At 33.2% G+C, this 21,711-nt stretch overlaps 1 protein-coding gene across 2 annotated transcripts in view; it reads left to right on the forward strand.

Annotated features, from left to right (window-relative positions):
- PIGN (phosphatidylinositol glycan anchor biosynthesis class N) overlaps positions 1 to 21,711 on the forward strand; it is a 110,994-nt gene that overhangs the window by 972 nt on the left and 88,311 nt on the right. For both annotated transcript variants that reach the window (XM_029232635.1, XM_029232629.1), the window contains exons 2-9: positions 1,022 to 1,172; positions 8,686 to 8,934; positions 10,977 to 11,098; positions 11,708 to 11,806; positions 13,473 to 13,579; positions 18,048 to 18,172; positions 19,288 to 19,418; positions 20,317 to 20,433. In XM_029232635.1, coding sequence (XP_029088468.1) covers positions 8,714 to 8,934; positions 10,977 to 11,098; positions 11,708 to 11,806; positions 13,473 to 13,579; positions 18,048 to 18,172; positions 19,288 to 19,418; positions 20,317 to 20,433 — 922 coding nt within the window. In that variant the 5' untranslated portion in view covers positions 1,022 to 1,172; positions 8,686 to 8,713. The remainder of the gene's footprint in view (positions 1 to 1,021; positions 1,173 to 8,685; positions 8,935 to 10,976; positions 11,099 to 11,707; positions 11,807 to 13,472; positions 13,580 to 18,047; positions 18,173 to 19,287; positions 19,419 to 20,316; positions 20,434 to 21,711) is intronic.

Consider the following 21,711-nt stretch of genomic DNA (forward strand, 5'->3'; position numbering starts at 1 on the left):
TATCAGGTAAGTTATGTTACATTGAAGCAGTGAAGTATATCCTTTAGGTCTGTGGAAAAATAAAAATATTGCGTTCTTATATAGCCTTAGGTCAGGTTATTGGTTTACATGTAAGTGTATACCAACAGTTAAATGTCGGCTTTAATTTCAGTTTACCCAGGCTCAGTAAACTAAACTTTTCATTTGAATGAGGCTTTGGGGTTTTCGTTTTATTTTTGGTAGAAGTTGTTTTTGATGTTATTAATACTAAGAATTCAAAGTATTTTTTATAGAACATTAGCTCCTAATGTTTGAATTCTAAATTTTTTTGTGTGTGAGCCATAATATATTGAAGAAAAGCATGGAAAAAAAAATCGTGGATCTTAGAAAAATAGTATCAAACTAGTCAATGCTGTTACATATTTCTTAGCTAAAAGGATTGCTGCTCCTTATTGAGTTTGCCAGAGAGACTGAAAATGGAACCAATTTCTGGAATGGAGGAATGGAAGGGATTAGGGACTGGCATGGAAAGGGCATGATTAGAAATGGGTTGTTTGTATAGTACAATATTTCCATCTCTGTAATGGGGAATTTTAGAAATCTTTTGTATTTAGGGTCCCTGCACTTAGGGTCTTCCCTTAGAGGATTGTGCTTATTAGGTTGAAGAGCCTAAAGTTCATATCCCAGTTCTGCCAATTATTTACTGTGAGGCTTTTAAATAGTTACTTGACTTCTCTCAGCCCTCATCTGTTGAGGGGATGCTGAAAGTATATAGAATTAGGAATGTGCTTGTTACTGTACCTGGTACCTAGTACACAATAAATGTTATAGTCAGTTCTCAATTAATGTAATACTAGTATATGGAGAACATTTGACAGACTTTTAAAAATAAAGCAAAACAAACCCCTTGTCAATTGTTTAGTAGCTACAGCCAGAAAAAGCAATTAAGGTAGTAGGCCCCAAAGGGAATATCTTTAATTTAAGGTCTGATTTCTAAAATGAAAGTTGAAAATATCAATAGATTTAAAATATGTTTCCTCAGAGAGTTGTAAGGAGTTGGATGTAGAAGTCCTTCCATGATTGGCTTCCTATAACACGTCTGTAGTTTCCTGATTCTACTTCGTATCCTATAATCATGGACTTGTTTATGTGACCTTCCAAGCCCGTAACAAATCAACTGGCCAGTCTCCTCAGTAAGTACTTTTCTCTTCCGCAATACATAGAGGTTTACTTACCAATTTAAAATGTTTAAGAAATAGCACATACTAGAATATTAATAATTGCTGATCTCTACTTTTAATAATTTGATATTAATATTGTTGAGAAATTTTCTTTCTACTTAGCAAGATCTGCATTAATTTGGTCTTTACAGCTAATGTTTCACTGAATAATATGGATAGTCATTGAAGTTTGTATCTTAGTGATGAAAATATAAGATCACTTTTTTCCAAGCACTTAAATCATTTTCATGTTTAAAAAATTATTTTTTGCTTTAGTAGTCTTAAAATAACCACAAGTAATATTTCAAATGCAAGTTTTTCATTGACTTAAAGTTTTATAAGTATCTAATTTTTTATACATTTTTATACATTCTAATTTTTTAACATTGTTTTTTAGCATGTGGTAAACATCCCACAGATATAAGCTAAATAACTTTTATTGATATATGGTTATGTGTATTTTAAAATTTTTAGTAATTATTCATTTATTTTGGTGGTTTCCAAATGATTCATCCATGACAAAGTTTTCTTTTTCACTAAATCTGAATAAAAAGTGATTTTTTAAAAACAGAAATATTAAATAATAATATTGTTTAATTACATGTGCTTAGCAATAATAAAATAAGTAGTGTGTGAAGAATAATATTTTGGAATCACCGAAATTTTATGTATAGTAAATGACTTAAACATAAAAGTTGTTGTGGTTGTTTTTAAGTATCCTGAATCTTCACAGTTCATGCGTATGTTCTGGAGGAGGAATAAATAGAGAAGCAAGGCAGCCTCTAGTGGCTATCCTGCATATTACATTTACCTTTGAAATGATAATTGTAAGTCATTTATTAGTCCTTAGTAAGTGCCCAGGACTGTGATGAGTGCTGGAGAAAGCCTGTCTTGCTGTCCTGGAATCAGCTTTAAGTGATAGAGGCAGACATTACTACAAATAGTCAGAGTCATAGCCATATAATTGTAAACTGAAGTAAAGATTTTGGCTTCTGATTTGGACTGCATAGTCCCTGAGGAAGTGATGCTTGAGAGTGCAAGGTAGGGACTTGACTAGGATCCCACTGTCACTATATAACAGAGCTAGATTTTTATGTTGGCTGTTACAGCTTCAGGGTCAAAGTTCTCAAATACAATTTTTGTTTCACTACTTCAGTAAGGTTTTGGGTAGTGGAAAATTTGTATTATCCTTTGACACATAAACTTTGATACTTTATATAGAAGAGTTGTGTAATAACAATGGAGAAAAGAAAGAACATAAGTCCAGGGAGTTATTTGTAAATACAAGTGAAAGTGAGAAGTGATATACATATTTCCTTATATATAAGCATGAAAAGGAGAGTACTCAGGTTTCCATGGTAAAGAGGAGTATTTAAATCAGTGTGAGCTTCTGTACATCTAGATATATACAGTATGTACTTTAGTTGTAAATAGAGTTTAAGATCTAACTGAAATGATTTGAGTACTTGAAAAATGACTTACTTTGCATAACTAAATATGATACCTGATAGATGGGGTCCTGAGCTAGATGACAGAAAAAAGGATAAGTGAATAGAATATTATGGATAATTTTGGAATAATAAATTTGACAGTTTGGATGAAATGGACAAATTAAAAGATACAACTACCAAAACTCACTCAACAAGTAGTAAATAATCATAACATCTCTCTGTATATGAAGAATTTATAGTTAAAAACCTTCCAACAAAGAAAACTCTGCCATTGGTTTCATTGGTGAATTCTGTTACACAAGAAAGGAAGAAATAATATAAATTCTACACAGACTCTTCCAAAAAATAAAAGAGGTAACAGCACTTCCCAATGCATTGTCTGATACCAAAACCAGAGAAAAAAGAAAATTATAGTCTAATATCTCTAATAAATATTACTTTAAAATGCTAAATAGTATTTCAGGAAATAAAATCCAATAGTATATAGAAAGGATAATACTTAATGATCAAATGGGGTTTATTCTGGGAGTGCAAACTTGGTTTAACGTTTGAAATTCAATCAGCGTAATTCACCACATTGGGAGACTAAAAGAGAAAAACCGAATGATCATGATCATCTCAATAGATGCAACAAAAGCATTTGACAAAATCCAGCATTCATTCACAGTTTAAAACTCTTTGCATATTGAGAGTAAAAGGGAACTTCTTTAACTTAAGAAAGGGAATCTACAAAACCTGAAAAACTGACAACTTTCACCCTAAGACTGGAAACAAGGCAAGGATTTCTGTTGTTATTACACCTATTCAACATTATACTAGAGGTCCTAGACAGTACAACAAGCGTGAGACATAAATAAAAAAGTATAGATTGCTAAGAAGTCCTTTTTTCACAGGTGACATAGTTATCTCTTTAGAAAATCAAAAGGTACCTACATAAAAGTTACTATAACTAATAATTTTTCAGTGTTCCAGGATACAAAGTGAATGTATAAAAATCAGTGGTAATTTAAGAACTAACAAGGGGAAATTGAAATAAAAAATATCATTTACAATAATATCAAAAAATGAAATATGTAGGGATGAATCACAGAGGCATGAGGAAACTTTTGAGGGCTATGGGTATGTTCACTATCTTGACTGTGATATTACACACTTTAAATATATACAGCTTATTATAGGCCAAATATGCCTCAATAAAGCTATAAAAATGCTATAAAGAATATTATTGGGACACTTCAAAAATTTGGAGTATAGATGGTAGATTAGATAAAAATACTGACGTTGAGTGTACTGAAGTTGATAACTCTACTGTAGGTATATATGGGAGTATCATTATTCTCAGGAAATAAACACTGAAGTATTTAGGGGTAAAGGGCCATAGTGTATGTAACTTATCTTCACATGGTTCAGAAACAATATTATGTGACACACACACAACCCCAAACCTCCCACCCGCACACATGGGAGGGGTAAGTTAAAGAGGTGAGGCAGGGACCAGAGAGGCAAGAGGGAGAAAATGATAAAGCAAGTGGGAAAAATGTTAACGTTAGATATATATGGCTAAGGGGTGTATGGATGTTCATACCACTATCGCAATTTTTCTCTGAATTTGGAATTGTTTGAAAATAAAAATGTTAAAAATCTATACTAAAGTGTTGTCATTTACAAAAATTCCTTAGGTGGGACACAAAATACAATCACCAAAAGAAAATTAATTGAACTTAATCAGAATTTAAAAGTACTGCTATTTGAAAAACGCTGTCTAAAAAGTGAAAAGGGCAAAAAAAAGAGGATTAAAAAAAGTTCATTAAATGCATGAGAAGTTGCTCAACGTTATTGGTCATCAGGGAAAGGTAAATTAAAACCACAATAGGTTAGCACTACACTCCCACTAACTAACTGTAATTGAATATACTCAAGAGTGGGGGGAACATTATAACAATATATAAGAAATTATAAAGCACATTATACTTACTATAAAAGTAAATTCTAAAATGACATTGATAGCCAAATTATAGATTGTCAATAAAATAAAGTTTTAAAACACTTAAAGACATTGCTTGTAGATGTGTTAAACAGTTTGGAAAAAGTTTGGTAGTTCTTTTTATACGTTTAAACATCTGCTTACCATTTAACCCAGCAATTCTAATTCTGCATATTTATTCAAGAGAAATGAAAGCATATATTCACAAAGTCATTTACTGTTCATAGAAGCTTTATTTATAATAGCCCAAAACTGAAAACAATTCACATATCCATCAAGAGGTGAATAGATAAACAATTTGTAGTATATCCATACAATGGATCCTTCTCGGTATTAAAAAGGAACAAACAGCTGAATCACAGCCGTGCATGAATCTCAAAAATGTAATACTGAATGAAAGCAGATACAGTAAAGTACATACTGCATGATTCCATCTCAGTGACACTTCAGAATGCTAAAAATTAATCTTGCATCACAGAAGGCAGTGATTGCTTATGGTCAGAGCTGTGGGGACAGGGTTTGACTGCAGAGGAACATGGGGGAACTTCTTGGAATGATAAAAATATTCTATATCTTGATTCTGGTGGTTGGTTATATGAATGTATATATTGGTCAAAACTTATAAAATGTAAAATGTCCATTTTTGTATATAAATTATACTTTAATAAAGTTGATTGAAGAATTAAAAAATAGATGCCATTCATTAGAGTGCGTCAGAAAAAATTTAGTAAGGCTATTGACCTTAGAATAATTAACTCTAAATAAGTGGAATGTATTATAACAAGAACCCTTATACTCAAAAGAAAAACAATTGTATGAACTAGTGGTAATTTTTATTTAATATGCATATATTTAAAAAATGGTTAAAAACATACATTAGTAGGTAATTTTTTGGATCTGAGAGAATTATCACAGGGCTCCTTGTTAGCATTGAAAAGTGGGCTACTAGATATTGTATTTTTGCATACATCTTTTGATTGCCTAATATCCCATATATCTTCAAAGACTTTCCTTGCTTTGGCTAGGTTCTTTGCCTCGTTCTTTGTGGTCCTACTAAAACATGTGGTCATGCGTATTCAACACGGACATGTGGTCCATGTCTATTCACTTTTCAAATTCTGTTGCTGAGCATAATACTTGCAAAATAGTAGGTTTTGAATAAATGTTGTTGAAGTAGGATTCATTTTAGCCAAAATTACTTTGCCATTCACTTTAATAAGTTCCTTAAAAAACATTGAGCGCCTACTTTCTCAGTAGGTAGGACATAACAGTGGTGAACAAGATATCAAGCCTTATGGGGCTTATATTCTAGCAGAAGAGAATCGCTAAGTAAATTTCAACAATAAATACAGAGTGTGTCATTGTTTAAATCAGGTAAAATGAGGAAAGGGTCTACTTTAGGGTGGTGTAGAAACCTTGAGGAGGCGACATTTGAGAAGATGGTGTGAAAAATAAGAAGGAGCCCGCCATGGGAAGAGCCAACTGAAGAGCCCAGAGATAGTTCACTTGGAACTGAGCTGTTTCCCTGGATGCAAGACTTCCAGTGCCCAAAGCGGGGGGTGGGGGGGGCGGTGTGTCCCAGGCACAACAGGGTGGTCCAGCTGCTCCACTGTGCTGTAGGCTCCAGCTCTTCTTGCTTTCACAAGGATTTTTAACTCCTGCAGTTACTCCACCTTTCTGTTGCAGCATTAATTTCTTCCTACATTTGAAATCATTCCTCAGCACACAGATCTAGTGTATCCTAGCTGAGGAAAACCCTCTATTGGCCATACATCAATTTTCATTTAAGCAAAGAACTTTTCTTGAGACTTAGCATTCTCCCAAAGAGCTGTACTCATCCCACTGTCTTTCCCTCCCTGACCTCCCATTTACTTTCGAGCAAGCACGTTCATGGGGCTTACCTCTCACTACTCTGTTGAAATTCCTCAGTAAGGTTAACAAGGACTTCAGTTTGCTTCCCTGCTCTTACTCCAGTCTTTAAGTGTATCTGATAATGTTGACCACACCCTCCTCTCTTGAAACACTGATATTAATAATAATTTCCGTGTTTGAAATCTTGTCCTTTAGAATATTCTGCTTAATGTCTCATTTTTAATTCATCAAATTTAGTTTGTTGTACTGTGTGTATTTGAAGGAGGGCTTGTGAGATAAGCAAGAGAAATATATATTGCAAGTGTTTAATTAATTTATCATTAGGAGAATCAGTATTCAGCTGAAACAATTATTTCCATATATAGCATATCAAAGTCCTTAAAGATGTTCATAGCCTTTGATTCAGTGACTGTACTTATAGGTAGTATCTTAAGCACATAATGTGAAATGTCTGAAAAATTAACATAAAAATTATATATAAATTTAGATTAATCACATCGATACTTTTAATAGTAAAAACCTGCTTAACAATATGGGGGTGATCAGGAAAATTAAAATGCACCCATAGAATAGAGTTATGGTAATGGTAAATGATGTGTAGGAAAAGGTGGTTTTTTTTTTAAATAACAGAAATGTTAATGTATAATAAAGGAAAAGATCTATATAAAATTGTGAGCCTCTATAAAAATGTAGATAGGATAAAAATTGTAAGAAACTGTGAACAGATTTTTCTTTAGGTAGTAGAATTGTAGGTAATTTTTCTATATTTCCAAACTTACCACAGTGATTTTATTTTTATAATCAGATTGCTATTATTAAGATGGGAGTTGCTATGTGGTCAAAGCTCATAAGGAAAATACATATTTATTCTGAGAGTGTTGCCTTAGATTGCAGAATAGCATCTACTCAGTAAGGGACTTTCATAATTTGTGGAATATCTTTGATATTTAGTTGACTCTTGATTCTCCCAAGAAAAAAGTGGCCCATAATTTGACCATTTTCTCTATTTTATTTTATTATTTTATTATATGCTTGACTTTGATAAGGTTTTTTCCCCAATGTTTCAGTTTTTTTGCAGGATATTTTGCCACCCTTTCCTTTCATAATGTACTTCTTCAGGCCAGGAAGAATAAGATGTATCTGTAATTAAATTAACTCATGTTTAGTGTTTTTCAGCCAAGCGTCACTATGTATAACTAATGCAGTTACATTACAAGGACAAGTTAGAGTACTTTGCTGTTATTTATAATCTGGATAGAGATTCATCAACAAAAGCAAATTGCAGACTGGCTTGAAAAGCACTCCCCTGGACTCCCATTGATTTAGGCAGTTAATGGTATACTTTAAATGTGTTATTTAAATGTTTCACATTGCTTAGTTTTCCTTCCCTAAGTATTTGTAAGCTCATCAGATTTGTGACTGTGTCACTTTGGTGGTCTCTGTAGTTCCCCAGCACACAATTATGCGTGTAATACGTGCACAGAACATTTTTACTGAATGAATGAATGTAACCCTCTGCTTTTTTGTATTGCTTCAGGGAACTAAAATAAAGTGTTCCCTTAATGAGTGTAAATCTTCTGAAGCAAAGATGAAATTTAACTACTTTTTCCTTCCCCGAATAAATGGACAAAATGCATGTTGTCTGCTCAACTTGGTGATAGTCAAGAGAAGCTAAAACTGTCCTGAGCTGATAACCAAAAGTCAAAAAAAAAAAAAAAGAAGCACAAATAGTTAAATAATGTTAAAAAAAAAAAATGTTAAATTCTGAGAATATCAATGGTTGTCACATGGGTAACCAAGACCACCATGAGTTATATTTTCTATCTTATACAGGATTTGACTTGACTGAACCCTAACTCATTTTAGGACTCATTTAATTCTTTCTTTGTTTTTTGATCCTATGTTAGTTTTTATGAGCTTAGTATGCATTTAAGTTTATTATAAATAGTTTATTGGTGCTAATTATGATACTTGAACTTTTTGCTTGAGTGTACTTTATCATATTTTATTTCTGTATTATCTCATTATTAAATAATGCTTGTTACCATCATAAATAAAGGTGAAGCTGTGTTATGTAATATTTTAAAATATACAATCTATATGTAGTCATCAAAATAAGTGAAAATATATATGATTGCACTAAGGCTTACCCAAATTTAATTTTGTTCCCTCTTTTCAGTTTTTCTTGAAGATTAGTTACACGGGATATGCTGCTGTACATTATTTTGGGATTGCTTATACATTTGGTGTTCTTCGCCTCTATCTTTGACATTTATTTTACATCTCCTTTGGTTCATGGAATGACTCCTCAGTTTACGCCATTGCCTCCTCCAGCGAAAAGATTAGTGCTGTTTGTTGCTGATGGCCTGCGAGCAGATAAACTTTATGAATTAGATGAAAATGGAAATCCTAGGGCACCATTTATTAGGTAAGTGTGTCAACTGGTACAAAGACATCTCTGGAAAATGTTATGCTAATACTGTTTATCTCATGTTGGGTAGAGGAGTGATGATGAGAAAGAGAATAGGGCACATATACATTGGCCTTTGCCATAGAGATTAGCAAGTTTATTTCCTTCTAGGAGTTATTTCTCTTATTGTGGAAGTTGATATCAGGTGAATCGAAATGAATGACCTTAGCTGCTTGGCCTAACTTGTCCTAATTTCTGAAACCTGGCTTACAACTCACTATATTGTCCTTTTCTTATTAATGACAAGCATAAATATTAGTGAATTGCCAACTACAAAGGTATTTAACTAGAAAATATAGACTTCAACTCAAAATACATCTTCTATAAAATATATAAAGCCCTTCCAAGTCTATATCACTACATAATGTAATTTTTGGATTCTATTAAGTGGCTTTGAAAAGAAATGTTTAATTTTGGGGGCTTAGGGGACTCCTGCAATCAACTGTTCTTTTTCTGATTCTATGGCAAGCCCCTCAAAAGCCCTTCCTAATGCTGTTGTAGAGAGATTAAAACTCAAATTCAAGTGGAAATTTATCTAAAATCGTCTATCTTTCTCCTGCCCCATCATGATTTCTTTCTATCTCTTTACCCTATTTCAATTTTCCTTATAGTACTACTTAGCATGTGCAACTTCCACTAAGGCTGGGACTTTGTTTTATATACCACTTTATCTCTAGTTCCTAGAACATATAGGCAATTAATAAATATTTGTTGACTGCTAGAAGAATGAATGAACCTGAATTCTATGTTGAATTTCCAGGAATAAATTTATGGTGCCTCAAAGAAATGCATAATATACTAAAGTATGCAAATAAATGAGCAACTCAGGGCAATAGGAAAATATGAGTAGGAAAATAAGATCAAGCCTGGGTTAAGTTCAGTACACAAAAATGTGTAACATAAATTTCTATGAATAGTTTAAAAATTGGGGTGATATATTTGGTTGAATTTCTTAGTTGTCGAAGAAAGGAGAGAAATATAGTTCATTGCAAAATTAATAAGATATAAAATATACTGGTTGTTAAGGCAAAGGCAAGGCTTTCTGGTGCCACTTGCTTCTCCTTGGGGTGTTACATAGAGGGCAAAGGGCTCACAGTTGATGTTCCTTGTGTTGTATGCCATTCTAGCTTCTCCTAAACCTTTTTTTTTTGAAAGGTTTTACTTGTTCCTCACTGTTTTTTAAAAAATATGATCTGATCAAAATGTTTTCAACAGAAGTATCCACATTTCTTTATATCTTCCTCTCTCTGTTTGAGTTCAGTTTCCATTACATAACTGAAGAAGTTAAAAAATATTTCTCCCTCAGCAGGTGGTTCAATGGTTTTTTAAGCCTTTTATTTTTATGTATATATTTGACTAAAGTTGGTTTTATTATGAGATGTCAATATTAAAAGTATCTAAACCAGCACTTTTAGATACTTTCCTACAGAACATTTTGAGAGTTGAAAGTTGTTACCAATGAATTAGTGTTTTATAACTTGTTGCTCTGCTGGCCTTTTACCTGCAACAGCATTACTGATAGTTTTGCATTTTCCCCCAAATTCTGCAAATCACTGTTAGACAACTTAAAGAATGTTGATACATTTTAGCAAAAGAAATTTTGGCCTGTTTTAATCTCAAATTTAGGTAGATAATTTAACCACCATCACACCTAATAAAATTTAACATTGACAGAATAATATTGTGTATATCAGTGATTTCTTATGTAACATACCATTTCAATACTTTGTGGCTTTAAACAATAATGGTGTATTTTGTCTTGTGATCCTGTACAGTGGTTGAGTGGTTCTTTGTCTCACCTGGGCTTTCTTGTGCTACTGAATCCAGCTGGTGGGAGGGATAGGACTGGGCTCAAGTGGGATCAGAAAGATTCCTTTCCTTCTTAAATTTTGACTCACTCTTTTGACTGGATTCCTTCAGTAATAATCTTATTTTTCTAAAGCCTTAACAGAGCATTTGATCATAGTCTGTGTTAACTATTCATCTGTAACATCTTTTAGGAATATCATAATGCATGAAGGCAGCTGGGGGATATCTCACACACGTGTGCCAACTGAATCTCGGCCAGGCCATGTAGCCCTGATAGCAGGGTTTTATGAAGACGTCAGTGCCGTTGCCAAAGGTATTGTCTATTTAGATGATTTTATCACATGAAAAATTTATTGCAAAAATATTACTTCTTTAACACTGAATCATGACACAAAGTGAAGTATGTTTTGAGATACTTTTTTTTGGCCATGCTGTGTGGCATGTGGGATCTTAGTTCCCTGACCAGGGACCGAACTGATGCCCCCTGCAGTGAAAGCATGGAGTCTTAACCACTGGACCACCAGGGAAGTCCCTGTTTCGAGATCTTTTGACAAGTATTTTAGCATGCCTAACTCACATAAACACAAACTGGGATTGACTCAAGAGCTAAGCTTTAGCTTTTTATCATCCTGTGCTATTGATGGAATATGATTGGATGGATTCATGGATTTCCTAGATCTTAACACTCGAAAGGTCAAAAGTGATTCTATATTTTAGTAAGAAGTAAATTATCTATTGTAAGCTTTCTTAAAAAAATTGTAATATAATACATGTAACAAAATCTGTTATTAGTTTTGCATTTGTTCTACAATTAATCCTCATTGTTATTATTTGAAAAATACTTCTTTAGGGGATATACTAATATTTCATCATGTATATATTACTTTTGTCATTGTTTGCTTTTTTTCTCAATTACCTGAAGGATGGAAGGAAAATCCTGTGGAATTTGATTCTCTTATTAATGAAACCAGGCACACATGGTGCTGGGGGAGCCCGGACATCTTGGCTATGTTTGCCAAAGGTAAAAGTCATTGATTATATTTCCTCAGCTACTAAATAGGCAATAAATCAATATGGTAATTTAAAATATATACTATATTTTATTGATTTTGAAATACATGGTTTTACATGTTTAACATCTCTGAAATAAGGGTGTATATTGCAATAGATAGACATGTGAGTTTGATTTTTTTCCTTCTTAGTTGTACTTGAAATGTTGAATTATACAGTTTTTAATACCTTGGATTCGATGAAATGGTATATGTATGACTCTTAACATCTAATAGCTTTTTAATCTTGGGCAAGTTAGATAACTTCTTTGAAGTTCAGTTTTCTTTTCTGTAAAATGTGATAATAATTTCTATCTTCTAGGTTTGTTTTGGGGATTAAATAAGATAATTCATGTGAAACATTTAGCAAAATGCTTATTATGACGATGATAACTCCTCATTATAATGATGATGTAGATGTCTGGTTCATTTTACTTTGATAGATTATTACTAAGAAGTTAGTAGATAGTCACATAAAGATTTAAATGTTAATATTTATAACTTCTATTTGCATATATTCAGGATCATGCCATTTGGATTTGTTGTATGTGTTGTATTTCTGCATGAATCTGCAAGTATCCGAACATCTCTTGATGAGAAAATTCATTTACATTATTTTCTAAAATCAGTTGGATTCCATTTGAATTTTATGTCATTAAATGCTTTTTAGTGAGAGCATTATGATCATTTCACCTAATGAAAAGGTTTACACTTAGTCAAGAATATAATATAATAATTGTAATTACTAAAGATTATTATATGTCTCAAAAGCAAAACAGATATTCAGAATTTTCTGTATGATAGTCACAGAACATTATTATGTAGAGCAGGTCAAAAAACTCATACTGCTTGCCATTTATATACTCCCTTCTTTGGAAAGCAGTTAAGCTTTTTGGGGGACTGGTGGTAGTGAGGATGGATTAAGTTGCTATGGCTACCAAATTTACCTCCCTACTTCTGACTACAGTTGATAGGACAGGACGCCTGGAGATAATCGAATAAGAATATTCCATTTCTTATGGCAACCCACAGACCCACTCAGATCTTTACTTAGAATGTGGGAAGTAGAATGGCTGAACAGTAGAATAGTATCATTAGAGCTAAGCTGATATTATAAGAGATTTGTCATTATTTTGTTATATCTCTTACTTATGAGCTGTAAGAGCCTAACTCAGAAATTCACTAAGTTGATTAGATTCTTAATAAAATCCTACAAATATGTAAGATTAATATATTTGTTGACCCTTTCAAACTATTTGGCAATAAGCAATATTTATTCCCTTATACTGAGAAAAATGCACATATTTTATGAATAAAAGAATTGAAATATTTGAATTTTCTTCTTGGTTAGGGAATTTTGTAAAACAAATGATTTCATCTATTTTAGTTTGTACCATCCTTAGATGCACAAATTCTTTGAATAGTTTAATCCTTACAGGGAGACAAACTTTGGTGTTTACTTTTGTGCTGTCGTGTTTCATTAGCACTGTGACTTTGGCAAGTTAATTAACTCATTTGTAGTGTATCTGTAAAATTGGAATATGTTACTGTGAGAACTAAAACAACAGCATAGGTTATAGTATAAACTATGGTCCATGGCAGATCATTAAAAATTTTTTCTCCGAATTTCCTTTTCAGGTGCGAGTGGAAACCATGTTTTTGCACATAATTATGATGCTTACAGTGAGGATTTTGGTGCCCAGGATGTAACAAAACTGGATACCTGGGTTTTTGATAATGTGAAGGTACGTGCTATTGAGTAGCTAATCTACAGCACACGTATTTGTACCTAATGTACTAGAAACTGACTTGTTAGTAAATGCATCTTAGTTTTTTTTTACTTGTATGAACTTGAAAGTTCTTTATTGTAGCATACTACTTTAAAAAGACTGGATTCTAGGAAATTACACATTCTACAATAACCAATTAATAGAAGTTTAAAAAAAATAATTTAAAAAAGTTAACTCTGGGCTTCCCTGGTGGCGCAGTGGTTGAGAATCTGCCTGCCAATGCAGGGGACACGGGTTCAATCCCTGGTCTGGGAGGATCCCACCTGCTGCGGAGCAGCTAGGCCCGTGTGCCACAACTACTGAGCGTGTGCTCTGGAGCTTGCGAGCCACAACTGCTGAGCCCGCACGCCACAACTACTGAAGCCCACGCACCTAGAGCCCGTGCTCTGCAATGAGAGAGGCCACTGCAATGGGAAGCCTGCACACCGCAACGAAGAGTAGCTCCCACAACTGGAGGAAGCCTGTGTGCAGCAACAAAGACCCAATGCAGTCAAAAATAAATAAATTAAATAAATAGATTTATTTTTTTAAAAAGTTAACTCTTAAATTCCGTGTTTCTGACAGTAAAATGAGCCCTTGGTTGGATTTGGGAAACCTGCATTTCTTTCCTAGTTTGCTGAATCATCCTAGGTAAACCTTCTTGATCTTTCTTTGACCACAGAACCAGTCTCTTACAAGTAGTGAGACCATGTGATTTGTTTGAAAGTCTTCTGAAAAATGCTGTTCAAATCTAATACATTTATTATAACATAAAGTAGATGTTTAAAAAAAATTGTACTTTAAAGAAAAATTAGATAAGCAAAAACACATTCACAAGTTAATCATAATAAAATATTTGAATTTTGTTAAGATACCGAGTTTTTTGGACTATTTGTTAGTGACAATCATCACAGCTTAACCAGGAATCCAATAGAATTTATATTTTCACAAACTGTAAAAATCTCAGCTGTGGATATTGGGTCACTCCTTTCTGTCAATCTATTCTTTCTCATCTCCAAATTATAACTCATAATTCATCTGTTATAAGAAGCATTCATTGATTGACCCTTAATGATTCTTCCTTTTACCAGTAGTGTCTTTGGACTGACATTGAGGACTTCTCCATAATGTAGTCGTTTTTATTGTTTGTTTGTAAACAGTCAGTATGTGTCTGCATTTTTCTTTGTATTTACTTATCAGGAATTAAGTGTTCAATGTGTTCTTTGATAAACCCTATTTCTTTTATCAGAATATTTTTCCTTGAAGCTTTCTTTTTTCATTTAACATATGCTTTTGTCAAAACGGAAGACCTTCAAGTTAAATAAAATCTCTTCAAAAAAATAATTAGCAATTTATTTTGCTATCACTTCTTAATATAATTGACTTATATTAGTATCTGCTTAAGGGCCTTTGGCTTCTAATTTCATAAACATGCCAAAAATGTTCCAAAATCATGGATTTGATTCCTTGTGGATAGGCAGATATTGCTAATGACTGGCCTGATTTTATGACTTTTTTACTTTATTTCAACACTGCTAGTTGGTGATATGATAGTGACTAGAAAAAAAATTTGCCTACAACTTCATAAGGTATGATAGAGACATGTACATTAATCAATAACAAAAATATGAAATCATCAACAATGATCAGTGGTGTGAAGGAAAAATGCAGGGACTAAGAATATATCTTTAGAAAATTCTGATCTAAACTAAACAGTTAGAGGAAGACTTTCCTGAGAGTTTTGAGATAGTCTCTGGAGAAGTATACGAGACAAAGAAATGGATGGATCTGGATTGCATATAGAGAAGAGTATTTCAGGCCAACAGCGTTATGTGAACTTGGGCCCTGAAAGGAGAGCCAGCATAATGGATTTGGGGAACTGAAAAAAGGGGAGGTTAGCATGGCAGGAACACTTACTAGAGCACAGTCTGAGATCAGGCTAGAGAGGGAGTCAGGGCTCCAACCTGGACTTTGTGCCCTGGCCAGAGACTCATGCTTAATTCTAGTCAAACGGTTTACAAATATATGCCAATTTCTACTCACTTTTTTTAAAATTGTGGTAAAATATCCATAGCCATCTCCTCTATTAGGTCTTCCATGACTTCCCTTTGCTTTACCCCACTTCCAGTTTGACTTAGAGAACCCTCTTCTATATTCCCTTAATACCTCTATCTTAGTACCTTATTATGCTACGCTGTAATTTTTGATACATTGGCAACAATTTCAATCCTATGGGAAAAGAATCTAAAAAAGAATGGAACAAAAAAAAGATGTGTGAGGACTAACTGTTCCAATACATCCCAGAGGATTAAAAGGAACTCTGCTTTTATTTAAGCTTACAACTGCCTATATTATAAGCCATTGGATCTAACAAGCATTTCTGTACTGTTTATGCAAAAAGGAGGGGATTTAAAAACAAAACAAAACAAACAAAAAAACCCAAACAATTTCAATCCTATATACATCTTATGGCAGAGATACTGTTTTTTTCACATTGTTAAATCTAAATTCCTATCATGGAATTGTCTGGTACATAGATACATGATTAATTTAGATTAAATTCAACGCTGTAATAGAAAAAAAATATTGCTTAGAAGTTCTATCTCAATAAGAGATAATGCCAGAAGTATGCAGCCCAAGATTGATGCAGTCCAATATTGCCATAGTGGTTCCACAATGTCATTAAGACCCAGTCTCCTAAGTTTCTCTTCTATCCTCAGAGCATGGTTTTAGCTTCAGAGTTGTCTTACGACCCAAGAGATGCTGGAGTTCCAGCCATTATTTTAAATGTTTTAGGCCAACAGTACGAGGAATCGAAAAGGACCTTCTGTCCTACTAAATTAAATTTATTTCAAAAAGCCTTAGGTCCACATAGTCCTTTGACCGAAATGTTTGACTTATATCTCATTGGCCATAACCAAAAAGGCACATGTAGCTGTGAGAGAGAATAGGAAATATGTAGCTTTTAAGTTTGGAGCACTGACATGTCCCATAAAATCAGAGGTTTTACTTGGAGAGAAAGGGAGACTGCATGCTGGGGTAGTCATCTAGCAGTCTCCCATGAGGTATAATAAATATTTGTTAAGTGCAAAAATGAATGAGTGTCTTTGAGCTAAGAAAAGTGGGATTGGTGGGCATAATTATACTAAATATTGGGGGGAAAGAAGCTAGGAGTGTGCTCTGTCTCTTAGGTACAAAAGACCAACTTTTTAAAAGGCAGTGGGAATCTAATAGGCTGAGCTCTGTAAGATTAGTGTTTCATGGCTTCCCAGATCTTGTGTCCACATATGAATGAATAGCACTTTTTACAAAGCTGAATATTATCAGTCATGAAACAAATTGTAAATTTGACTCAAGTTCAATTGCTAAGTTTTTTTGTTCCTTGTCAGCTTTCAATTATATCTTCAGAATGTAATTCCTTTCTCTTGAAAAACTTACCATTTCCATCTAGATTTAAAATTTCTTAGGGGCTAATTAGAATGTATTTGAAAGGGGCTAGGTAGAATATACATTTCATACATATATGAAAGTTAGGGGGCCATTTTATGTTTTTTAAGGAGGATTGGTAGCATTATGTTTATGTTTTTTAAAAAAATTATTTCTATTCTTGACTAGATGGTTTCTCTAATGGCACCATTTATATTTTTAATGTTTGTAATAATGAAGAATTATCTGAAAAAATATTTCAGACTTTTGTTGGAAAGTTAAATACCTCTTAAAATTAACATCTTCTATAGTTCATTTATGTGAACAATAATTATATATCTTGGCAGCCTGTTGACGTATTTAAAATAATTTAAAAATACTCTCCATAGGTACTTGCTTACATGTTCATGTGTATGTAAGCACAGGATGAATCCTTTTCTTAGAGGGCTTTATGAATCCAGTTTATCATTATGAAATTAATCATTTTTGAACCGTATTTCCTTTCATTAAGTGGACATTTTTCTATCATACAATGTGAAGAACAGATTCTAGTCTTGGGACAAAGGAAATAGGAGGCTATTTGCAATGTTGCAAATGAGAGACTATGGTTGGACTAGGGTGGTAACATAGGACAACAGAAGTATGAAAACATTTTAAACTCATAAAGCGTTCCTAAACTGTTGCCACTAGTACCGTTTTACTTTTGACTCTTGTCAAAAATAGTTCTTCAGTCTGCTATATTTTATTCAATGTTATGAGAACTTCATGAAAACGAGATCCCCGTTCTATAACCTTTTTTCAGCCTAATTATAACACAGAAAATAGCTCACTCGTTATTTGAACATAGATGTCTGAACTGACAAGTACTTTGTGTTGGTAGGTCCTGAGGACAAATTTAAACAAAATAGGATAATTTAATTTTATAGTTATGTATAAATTTAATTAAATGTTTTCATTGGAATTACTTTTTAAATAAAATAAATGAACTAAAATTTTTTAACTGATTTGTTACATATAGGAATTCTTTCATGCTGCCAGAAACAACCAATCTTTGTTTTCTAAACTAAATGAAGACAAAATAGTTTTTTTCTTACATTTATTAGGAATAGATACAAATGGACATGCTCACCGACCATCGTCAAGGTAATTTTAATGCTGTGTTTAATTCCATGGTTTTGAGGGAAACTCCTGTTTGAACTTTTAAAATATTATTATAATGTTTTCTTTGTAATGATCACAACAGAACTTATATTTTAAATAACTCTAAAGTAGAAAAAGTTCTCATTTATATGAGATGTAGTATGATATAGTGGCTAAAGTCACATGTGCTGTGACCACACTGCACATTAATATAAGTAAAATATATCCTGTATGTGTATTCCATATTCTTCATTTATCAGGTCAGAGAGAAAAAACTTATATTTTAGAAGCATTTTAGTAAATTTTGAAATAAAAAGCATTTTTATGGTGTTAATATTTATATCACAAAAAGATGTAATTAGCTGGTCCTTATGTTCCATTTAATCAGTGCTGTATCTAGCAGATAACAGTATAAAGTTTTGTATGTGATGTTTCAGTAGTACTCCTTATATAAAACGGCAACTATTTTTCTCACTTTTGAAGACCGTAAGAAAGGAAGAATTCACGTTATACTTTTATTCTTCATTTTGAATTTGGTTTAGATTAGTCTAACTAACTGTAAAGCCTATTGGCTAGCTGCCAGTAATGAATACCTCATGCTTCCCTTCTTTAACACAATGCATTGTCTTAAGTGATAAAACTTATACCAAACCATCCTTGTTCAACTGTATGGAAAGCTTAAATATAGTTTGTTCAAAATATATTATAGTGGTTTATATCACAAACACTCTAAGGGATGGAAATATTCTATAGTTAAAACAGTGATGCTTACCTATTACTAATGTGGAAAGAGCAATATAGTTTACATTATGAGAGGCATGAACTTAAAAGTCATCATTGTTGCATTTGAGACTTAAAAAGCATTCCTTAAAATCTATTTGCTAATCAATATCTTTTTAAAAATCATTTTTGAAAATGATTCCAGACTTTTTTACTTCTTTAAGAGAAGAAAATTACTTTTAACACTCTAAAGAGCTCTGATTTAAAAAAATATTAAAGATGAGATCTAAAAGTACTTCAAGTTATTGACTTTACAAGTTCATGTTGAATAAATTTGATTTTTCCAAATTAATGTAATTAATATAATTTAATTTTCTCTTCTCTTTCTTTTTAAACAGGGAATATTTGAACAATATTAAAATAGTTGATGAGGGATTGAAAGAAATTGTGTCTACTCTTAAAGATTTTTACGGAAATGATGGGAAAACAGCATTTATCTTTACTGCTGACCATGGAATGACAGACTGGGGTTAGTCTGTTTCTAAATGATATATACTTTACGATTAAAGCAGTGGTAAATGTAGCTTGCAAATATCTTGTAATGTTGAAGAGGATTAGATATCTTAGTATATGCAAACTGTCTAGCACATAATAGCATGCATAAAATGTTAGTGTATAAAAGACTGATCTTATATAATCTTTCTTCTAACTATGAAGGGAATATACTCTCATTTAACTTGAGAAATTAGAGAAAAGTGTGGTGAAGAAAACAAAAAATACTGATGATCCACCTAGAATTAACTGTATGTGATGGCAGAGGGGGTGAGTTTAAGGTGGTATTACTGAGGGTACTACTAGATGAGCCTATCCCCCCTGTGAGATTCCCAAGGCAAACACAGTGTGTGCACAGAGAACAAAATAAGGCAAAGCTGAGGTTTGGGTCACCAAATCACAATGTAGAATTCTTGTGAGCCGGTTCCACTTTATAAAGGGCTTTTGGCTATACCAGCCAGAGTGGCCTGGAAGAAAAGCATATAGAGACTTTGCTATCCTCTTCAGAGCAGACCTGGCCTCAAACTTGGGTGGTTACTCCCCAAAGGAGCTTTACCTGTTCTTTCTGCCTTTGGTACTACTCTGGTGGCATCTCCTCCAAGTCTTATTGTTATTATTCTTATTCTTCTTTCAACCAGTCACTCAACGGATGTTCTGCTTTTTGTTTTTGCCTGTTTGTTGTTGATGCTCTGACTTTCTTTGGGAATATTTAAAAACTAATTGTTAAATAGAGATGGAAACATTTGGGAGTATGGTGGCTAGAATTAGCTATATAGAGATCAACTCTTTAAAACTAAGTATTAAAAAATATTTAGGTATAAGTTAATTCTTATATATTGATACTTGTCTTATTACTCTTTGTGTCTTATTTGTAGGTTCCCATGGAGCTGGTCATCCTTTAGAGACTTGTACTCCTTTTGTCACTTGGGGAGCTGGAATCAAGTATCCTCAAAAAGTGTTAGCTCAGAAATTTGATGATACATATTTGCAAGGTATGAACATTTATCTTTATTGTTTTTATAAATGTGACATTTTAAAATAAAACCAAAGTTTAACTTAAAAAAATTACTTTTCAAGTTATAGCTTTCATTTTGATATTTGTGTCATTACTATTTCTATGTATTACTTTTGTATAGTTCATATTATTTGGTTTATAATATTCAGCTTGAAATATAATTGTTAGTTATTTGCCTTGTGAAAGTTCAAGTATAAGTTTTAATATTTTTTTTCACAAACCTTATTATTCCAGGACTTAGATTAAACCCTTGGCTTAGATCTTACCTGCAAAGACTATCAATTAGATAAATCACACATATGTCACAATTGATATTTCAAAACCGGACAGATTTTGCCCTGTCTCTAGTACTTTTGAAGGCTCTCTCTGTTGCCCAAGCCTCCCTTCCTTCTCAATCCATGACGAAAAGGAATTCCTTTTTCTTGGAGCTCTGGTTATTTTGTAAGGTAAGGATATTTTAGCGTTTCAAAGCTTTTACTAATTGGACAAAATAAATTCCTCTCAAATGCCTTTCTCTGGATTAGTTGTGTCAGACTCATTCAAAGCACTTGTTAAGAATACAGATTAAAAAAAAAAAGTTACAGGGCTTCTCTGGTGGCGCAGTGGTTGGGAGCCTGCCTGCCGATGCAGGGGACATGGGTTCGTGCCCCGGTCCGAGAGGATCCCACATGCCGCGGGGCAGCTGGGCCCGTGAGCCATGGCCACTGGGCCTGTGCGTCCGGAGCCTGTGCTCCGCAATGGGAGAGGCCACAGCAGTGGGAAACCTGCGTACCGCAAAAAAAAAAAAAAAGTTACAGATTTCCAGACCTTGTCTGTAGGTATTTTGATTCCATGAGTCTGGGTAAGCCCTAGAAATGTTCCTTTTAAAACCTTCTCCAGGGATGTGGACTCCCAGCTGTATTAGGTATGTCTACCATAGAAGACTTTTTGGTTTGTATAATAAAATTTTCCTACACACTTCCTTTCTTTTTTTTTTTTTGTTTATTTTTTATTGAGATGTAATTCTCATACCATCAAATTCATGTTTTGAAAGTGTATGATTAAATTTTTTTAGTATATTCACAAGATTATGCAATTGCCTCTACTATCTAATTACAAAACATTTCCTTGCCACCACCACCCCCCAAATCCCTTCCCATTAGCAGTCACTCCTTACTTCTCTCTCCATTGTATGTCTATGCCATATTTCATTGTCATCTTATGGACATTTATGTCGTTTCCACATTTGAACTGTTATGATAATGACTCAATGAAC

The sequence above is a fragment of the Monodon monoceros genome, unplaced genomic scaffold, assembly GCF_005190385.1.
Source record: "Monodon monoceros isolate NGI ecotype Baffin Bay Population unplaced genomic scaffold, NGI_Narwhal_1 Super_Scaffold_1, whole genome shotgun sequence".
Taxonomy (NCBI): domain Eukaryota; kingdom Metazoa; phylum Chordata; class Mammalia; order Artiodactyla; family Monodontidae; genus Monodon; species Monodon monoceros.